Source organism: Cherax quadricarinatus, unplaced genomic scaffold, assembly GCF_038502225.1.
Source record: "Cherax quadricarinatus isolate ZL_2023a unplaced genomic scaffold, ASM3850222v1 Contig176, whole genome shotgun sequence".
Lineage (NCBI taxonomy): Eukaryota > Metazoa > Arthropoda > Malacostraca > Decapoda > Parastacidae > Cherax > Cherax quadricarinatus.
The window spans coordinates 57,545-66,422 of record NW_027195202.1 but is presented as its reverse complement, the minus strand read 5'-3'; the positions used below and the strand labels follow the sequence as shown (position 1 = coordinate 66,422).

Genomic DNA, 8,878 nt, shown 5'->3' with positions numbered 1-8,878 from the left:
GAATAATTTATAGCCTTGTATGTGACATTCAGAGGGCATCTCTTTATCTTTCAGATTGAGCCAGGTCTCTGTTATAGCAATAATATCTATGTTTCCTGCACTTGCAATTAATCTTAGCTCATCTATCTTATTTCTTACACTCCTGCTATTAGTATAGTAAACCTTAAGGGAGCTAGTCCCTTGCTGCCCTCTGCTGTCCCCCTTTGTTTGCTGACCTGATCTATTGTCTTTATTTATAACTTCATGCTGAATGCCTTTTATACATTAGCACCATAGTTGGGATTGTAGCCAGCAACATTAGCACCATAGTTGGTGTTGTAGCCAGCAACATTAGCACCATAGTTGGTGTTGTAGCCAGCAACATTAGCACCATAGTTGGGATTGTAGCCAGCAACATTAGCACCATAGTTGGGACTGTAGCCAGCAACATTAGCACCATAGTTGGGATTGTAGCCAGCAACATTAGCACCATAGTTGGGGTTGTAGCCAGCAACATTAGCACCATAGTTGGGATTGTAGCCAGCAACATTAGCACCATAGTTGGGGTTGTAGCCAGCAACATTAGCACCATAGTTGGGATTGTAGCCAGCAACATTAGCACCATAGTTGGTGTTGTAGCCAGCAACATTAGCACCATAGTTGGTGTTGTAGCCAGCAACATTAGCACCATAGTTGGGATTGTAGCCAGCAACATTAGCACCATAGTTGGGATTGTAGCCAGCAACATTAGCACCATAGTTGGGATTGTAGCCAGCAACATTAGCACCATAGTTGGGATTGTAGCCAGCAACATTAGCACCATAGTTGGGGTTGTAGCCAGCAACATTAGCACCATAGTTGGGATTGTAGCCAGCAACATTAGCACCATAGTTGGGATTGTAGCCAGCAACATTAGCACCATAGTTGGGATTGTAGCCAGCAACATTAGCACCATAGTTGGGGTTGTAGCCAGCAACATTAGCACCATAGTTGGGATTGTAGCCAGCAACATTAGCACCATAGTTGGGGTTGTAGCCAGCAACATTAGCACCATAGTTGGGATTGTAGCCAGCAACATTAGCACCATAGTTGGGATTGTAGCCAGCAACATTAGCACCATAGTTGGGGTTGTAGCCAGCAACAGCTTTGAGAGCATTTAGCCTAGCTTTACATTTCTTGTTTAGTTGTGGTATAGTGGATTTGTTAAAGGGTACATCTACACCAAGATATCTGTAAGTTTTAACGTAGCTAATGATCTCACCCTGCAAATAGATGGGTGGGGGATGTCGTTTGCTTGTTAATATCTTAGTTTTAGAGGAAGATATTATGAGGCCTAGTCGATTACAAATTGCTTGAACTTCATTAAGAATGGTATTCATCTTCTTATGCCCTGTTGTATGGATCATGATATCATCAGCATAGCTTATAGCTATATGTTTAGGTGAGGCAGGTAGAGCATTTAGGAGAGCATTAATCAGAATATTAAATAGCATGGGACTAAGAACTCCTCCCTGCGGTGTACCTAAAGACATTTCTTTAGAATCACTTCTGAAGCCTTGGTAAAGGACAGAGGATACTCTATTTGACAGGTATCCTATTATCCAGCAGAGTAAGCTACCACCAATATTCATTTTGGCTAGTTCATGTAGTATAACAGTTCTGTTCGCAATATCAAATGCAGATTTTAGATCAAGAAAAGTGGTAAAACTAGTAGAGGTGTGTGCAGTGAGAAAGGTGGAAATACAGTTCTGTCTGGTGGCTAAAGCTCCCGCTTCACACACGGAGGACCCGGGTTCGATTCCCGGCGGGTGGAAACATTTCGACACGTTTCCTTACACCTGTTGTCCTGTTCACCTAGCAGCAAATAGGTACCTGGGTGTTAGTGGACTGGTGTGGGTGGCATCCTGGGGGACAAGATTAAGGACCACAATGGAAATAAGTTAGACAGTCCTCGATGACGCACTGACTTTCTTGGGTTATCCTGGGTGGCTAACCCTCCGGGGTTAAAAATCCGAACGAAATCTTATCTTATCTTATCTTACCTTTCATGAACCCATAGAGGTAGGGGGAAAGTTGGTGTCTGATTCTGTAGTACAGTCTGTTAAGCATCATTCTTTCAAAAGTTTTACAAAGACAACTAGTTAAGGAGATCGACCTAAATGTATCAGGCTGTTGGGGCTTAGGGATAGGCACAATGTACATTAGAAACTTAGAAATTTAGAGATTTAGAAGTGTTGGTCATTACATCAGCACTTGGAACACAACATTCCAACTTAAAATATACAATTTATACAACTTTTCTTCCATTATAAAAGTCCTGGACATCATAGATTTATTTCCAGGTAATTATTTCTACCCATGGAACTTCTAAATCTAACGGATGTGCATTAGAAACTTAGAAATTTAGAGATATAGAAGGTAGTGTGAGGTGTGACGGCGGCGTCCAGCGTCGCCCTATAAACCTTCAACAAACAAACAAACAACTTCCTCCCTTCATTTTTTTTTGAAAGAAATTGCCGTAAGTTGGCCGCCTTTTTTGACACTGCCGCCTTCAGGACTCCCAGGAGGATCACGTAGGCCTATAGTGGCGGTGGAGGGGGAAAAGAAAAAGTGGGATTTTTTTTTTTGGGTGGGGGGGAAGAGGGGGCCCGCCAGGGTTTAGCGCTCGACGGGTCGTTTTAGTCGGGGCCCTTATGAGACGGATTTTTTTTTTTGAGTGGTTATTGAGCGTCTGTAGGCCATGCTAGGCCTAGCAGTCGTCCTAGCAGGTAATTTAATATTTGTAGGCCTATCATAGGTATTTTAAGTATTTGTAGGCCTATCATAGGTATTTTAAGTTTTTGTAGGCCTATCATAGGTATTTTAATTTTTTGTAGGCCTATCATAGGTATTTTAAGTATTTTTAGGCCTATCATAGGTATTTTAAGTATTTGTAGGCCTATCATAGGTATTTTAAGTTTTTGTAGGTCTATCATAGGTATTTTAAGTTTTTGTAGGCCTATCATAGGTATTTTAAGTATTTTTAGGCCTATCATAGGTATTTTATGTATTTTTAGGCCTATCATAGGTATTTTAAGTTTTTGTAGGCCTATCATAGGTATTTTAAGTTTTTGTAGGCCTATCATAGGTATTTTAAGTATTTGTAGGCCTAACAATAATTCTTGCCCATAATTTGAGCACTTGTAGGCCTAAAGATAATTTAATTGAGCATTTCTAGGCCTAACGATCATCCTGGCAGGTATAATTAAGGCGACGGGTCCGTCCTTTCCTCTTCCTTGGATCAAAACCTCAAGTTCCGCTGGTGGTGGGGCCCCCTTACGGGTTTACTGCTTCAAATTAACGAGGTAATTAACTCGACTACGTCAAGGTTGTTAACTCGTTAATATAATCAGGAATAATTAATCCAGTGGGCGAATTATTAGGTTAATTATCTATCTTTCCATTAATAATTTATTTAATAATTATTATGTTAATAATTTCTTATGTTATTAATAATCTCTTATATTGTTATTAATCTTTTATGTTATTAATAATCCCTTATTAAATAATTTTTGTTATTAAATAATTTGTTATTGAATAATTTCTGTTATTAAATAATTCTGTTATTAAATAATTCTGTTATTAAATAATTCTGTTATTAAATAATTCTGTTATTAAATAATTTGTTATTAAATAATTTGTTATTAAATAATTCTGTTATTAAATAATTTGTTATTAAATAATTCTGTTATTAAATAATTCTGTTATTAAATAATTCTGTTATTAAATAATTTATTAAATAATTTGTTATTAAATAATTCTGTTATTAAATAATTCTGTTATTAAATAATTCTGTTATTAAATAATTCTGTTATTAAATAATTTGTTATTAAATAATTTGTTATTAAATAATTCTGTTATTAAATAATTTGTTATTAAATAATTTGTTATTAAATAATTTGTTATTAAATAATTCTGTTATTAAATAATTCTGTTATTAAATAATTCTGTTATTAAATAATTCTGTTATTAAATAATTTGTTATTAAATAATTTGTTATTAAATAATTCTGTTATTAAATAATTTGTTATTAAATAATTTGTTATTAAATAATTCTGTTATTAAATAATTTGTTATTAAATAATTTGTTATTAAATAATTCTGTTATTAAATAATTCTGTTATTAAATAATTTGTTATTAAATAATTTGTTATTAAATAATTCTGTTATTAAATAATTTGTTATTAAATAATTTGTTATTAAATAATTTGTTATTAAATAATTCTGTTATTAAATAATTCTGTTATTAAATAATTCTGTTATTAAATAATTCTGTTATTAAATAATTCTGTTATTAAATAATTCTGTTATTAAATAATTCTGTTATTAAATAATTCTGTTATTAAATAATTTGTTATTAAATAATTCTGTTATTAAATAATTGTTATTAAATAATTCTGTTATTACATAATTTGTTATTAAATAATTTGTTATTAAATAATTTGTTATTAAATAATTCTGTTATTAAATATTTTTTATTAAATAATTGTTATTAAATAATTCTGTTATTAAATAATTTCTGTTATTAAATAATCTCAATATTATCTATTACATGCCAAAAAATAATTAATAAAAAAATGGTTTATTTACAGTAATTGGGATAATATTTTCTTTATGCGTGGAAATTGGGTTGTACAAAATTTCCAGGTCGGTGTTTTACGCTTGTAAATTTTCAGGTCGGTGTTTTACGCTTGTAAATTTTCAGGTCGGTGTTTTATGCTTGTAAATTTTCAGGTCGGTGTTTTACGCTTGTAAATTTTCAGGTCGGTGTTTTACGCTTGTAAATTTTCAGGTCGGTGTTTTACGCTTGTAAATTTTCAGGTTGGTGTTTTACGCTTGTAAATTTTCAGGTCGGTGTTTTACGCTTGTAAATTTTCAGGTCGGTGTTGTACGCTTGTAAATTTTCAGGTTGGTGTTTTACGCTTGTAAATTTTCAGGTCGGTGTTTTACGCTTGTAAATTTCCAGGTCGGTGTTTTACGCTTGTAAATTTTCAGGTCGGTGTTTTACGCTTGTAAATTTTCAGGTCGGTGTTTTACACTTGTAAATTTTCAGGTTGGTGTTTTACGCTTGTAAATTTTCAGGTCGGTGTTTTACGCTTGTAAATTTTCAGGTCGGTGTTTTACGCTTGTAAATTTTCAGGTCGGTGTTTTACGCTTGTAAATTTTCAGGTCGGTGTTTTACGCTTGTAAATTTTCAGGTCGGTGTTTTACGCTTGTAAATTTTCAGGTCGGTGTTTTACGCTTGTAAATTTTCAGGTCGGTGTTTTACGCTTGTAAATTTTCAGGTCGGTGTTTTACGCTTGTAAATTTTCAGGTCGGTGTTTTACGCTTGTAAATTTTCAGGTCGGTGTTTTACGCTTGTAAATTTTCAGGTCGGTGTTTTACGCTTGTAAATTTCCAGGTTGGTGTTTTACGCTTGTAAATTTTCAGGTCGGTGTTTTACACTTGTAAATTTTCAGGTTGGTGTTTTACGCTTGTAAATTTTCAGGTCGGTGTTTTACGCTTGTAAATTTTCAGGTCGGTGTTTTACGCTTGTAAATTTTCAGGTCGGTGTTTTACGCTTGTAAATTTCCAGGTCGGTGTTTTACGCTTGTAAATTTCCAGGTCGGTGTTTTACGCTTGTAAATTTTCAGGTCGGTGTTTTACGCTTGTAAATTTCCAGGTCGGTGTTTTACGCTTGTAAATTTCCAGGTCGGTGTTTTACGCTTGTAAATTTCCAGGTCGGTGTTTTACGCTTGTAAATTTCCAGGTCGGTGTTTTACGCTTGTAAATACGTGTAAATTATTTATATCAGGTAGTGATAATTTCTTGTTTAAATTGTTTATTTTTGGAGAAACGAGGTGACTTACTGTGTTTATTCTGGTCAGGGAAGGATAGTGGGGTGTGTTGTGTCTGGTCTGGGGTTAATGTGGGTGGCAGTGCTCGGTTAAGTTGTGTAACTTAACATAGGTTAAGCTCGGTTAATTGTTACTTAATGTGACTTAAATTGGTGTTTGCTGTAACCTCACTTAGCCTTAACTAATTATAATCCAACTTACCATACCCCGGCCGGGATTGAACCCGCGGTCAGAATCTCAAAACTGGTTTGTTTGCAATCGTGTCATTACGATTTCGTGAGTCATAATCCAACTTAGCCTTAATGAAGTGTAAAGTGACCTGACCTAACTTAAAATGAGCATAGTCTAACCTTGACTAATGTAAAGTAACCTAATTTAACCTAACCTAACTTAACCTAATCTAACCTAACCAAGCCTTACCTAAACATAATTTAACCTGACCTAAACTTAACCTAACCTAACCAAACTTAACCTAACCTAACCTAACCTAAACCTAAACCTAACCTAACCTAACCTAAACCTAACCTAACCTAACCTAAACTTAACCAAACTTTACCAAACTTAACCTAACCTAACCTAACCTAACCTAAACCTAACCTAACCTAAACCTAAACCAAACCTCAACCTAACCTAAACCTAACCTAAACCTAACATAAACCCAACCTAAACCTAACCTAAACCTAACTTTAACTAAGCATAAAGTAACCTAATAATAATAAACTCATTTCTTCAGTATAGATGATGTAGTTTACATACAGAATATGAAACAAAAGAGTGTCGCTAACATGAGATTTATTTCGGGTAGACTAATACAGGTAATCACTACTTATGAACTAGACATAGGTTATTACGTAGAAGTTTTTAACCCGTAAACGTTCCATACGTATATATACGTTTTTTCAACATTTGAAAGTATGTAAAATAATAGATTTTCTTATTTTTTTTTTACATTTGAAAATGTGTAAAAAAATTTTGATCTACTCTTTTTTTTGTTATATTTGAAAATATGTAAAAAAAAAAAAAACGTAGATCTACTTTTGGAGCATTACACATGTGAACGTAGATCTGCCTGGACTGTTTACGGGTTAAATGTACAAAATTTAAGAGTTTGCACAAGTAATGCTAATTCTGTGGTTTACATGTCTGGAGTATACATGGTGGGTGTTTGGGGGTCAACGCCCCCGTGGCCCGGTCCACAACTAGGCCTCATGGTGGATCAGGACCTGTGTTGTGGTACGTACTGTAAGTCCTTAATTTACAAATACGTTAAGAATCTTCTGTACTGTGTATATCATTATTATATCATTGTGTACAATATTATTATTATACACAATTCAGAAGGTCAACAGTGTGTTTGTAAATCGAGGATTTACAGTACAGTGGACCCCCGCTTTACGATCACCTCCCAATGCGACCAATTATGTAAGTGTATTTATGTAAGTGCGTTTGTACGTGTATGTTTGGGGGTCTGAAATGGACTAATCTAATTCACAATATTCCTTATGGGAACAAATTCGTTCAGTACTGGCACCTGAACATACTTCTGGAATGAAATAATATCGTAAACCGGGGATCCACTGTATTTGTAAAACTGGTTTAACTTTTATGGGAAGAAAGATGCCACAAAAACCACTGTCTGACCATTTTTTGAGTTATCCAGGTGGGTAATTTACACACACATGTGTAATCTCATCCTTACATGCTTCCTTACTTATTTTTACAGTTCCTCGATAATGTGAGAAATCACAAAAGTTCGTAGAATTTCACTGTTTTTTCACAGTGGTTGTTCTGTATATGTCACTATGTATGGTAATTGTACTTATGTATATCTGTGGCTCGGTAAACTACTCTAGCTGTACCGAGTTTTCGGTAAACTGTACTGTTTGTACATGCCTTTGTAACAGTCTTAGTTATTTTTAGATCTGTAAGATAAGATTTATTGAGATTTTTACCTGGGGTATGGAGGGTTATCCAGCCAGGATAACCTCAGGTAGGGAGGGTTATCCAACCAGGATAACTTGGGGTAGGGAGAGTTATCCAGCTAGGATAACCTGGGGTAGGGAGAGTTATCCAGCCAGGATTACCTGGGGTAGGAAGAGTTATCTAGCCAGGATAACCTGGGGTAGGGAGAGTTATCCAGCCAGGATTACCTGGGGTAGGGAGAGTTATCCAGCCAGGATAACCTGGGGTAGGGAGAGTTATCCAGCCAGGATAACCCAAGAAAGTCAGTTCGTCATCGAGGACTATCTGTCTTATTTCCATTGTGGTCCTTATATCTTGTCCCCCAGGATGCCACCCACACCAGTCCACTAACACCCACTGCAAAAATATTGCTATCACCATTAGTTTAAAAGTAAGTATCGGTATCACCATTGGTTTAAATATCGGTATCACCATTGGTTTAAAATTAGTATCGGTAACAGCATTAATTTAAAATTGAGCCTAAGTATCAACATTGGCTTAAAACCGAGCATCAGCACTGGTAGTGGACAATATTTTGGCATCATCCGACCGCTGGTTTATCGTCCGGACAGCATACAGAATTAATTTTGCAATAGTTTCAGCACTTGTCGTGAGAGAGAGAGCACAGCCATGAGCGAGGATCGACACTTTGAGAATCCCTATCCAAAGGACGTCGAAAAGGATGACCATATTTTGGATTCCACCGGACAAAAGGTACTTTATTTTTTCTGTTACACTGGACAAAAGATACATTAATTTTATTATTACACTGGACATAAGGTGCACTAATTTGGTCTTTATTACACTGGACAAAAGGTACTTAATTTCTTCTTTGTTACACTGGACAAAAGGTACAATATATATATATATATATATATATATATATATATATATATATATATATATATATATACATATATCTCCTTTCTTTCAACAAACCGGCCGTATCCCACCGAGGCAGGGTGGCCTAAAAAGAAAAACAAAAGTTTCTCTTTTTAAATTTAGTAATTTATACAGGAGAAGGGGTTACTAGCCCCTTGCTCCCGGCATTTTAGTCGCCT

The 8,878-nt window shown here is 35.1% G+C and overlaps 1 protein-coding gene across 1 annotated transcript in view; it reads left to right on the top strand.

Annotated features, from left to right (window-relative positions):
- The first annotated feature begins 2,378 nt into the window (after positions 1-2,378).
- The window catches only part of LOC128700957 (lanC-like protein 2), a 31,323-nt gene continuing 24,823 nt past the window's right edge, over positions 2,379-8,878 (top strand). The window contains 2 exon segments of the mRNA XM_070080153.1: positions 2,379-2,497; positions 8,414-8,531. Of these exon segments, the coding sequence (XP_069936254.1) occupies positions 8,448-8,531 (84 nt within the window). The 5' untranslated portion in view covers positions 2,379-2,497; positions 8,414-8,447.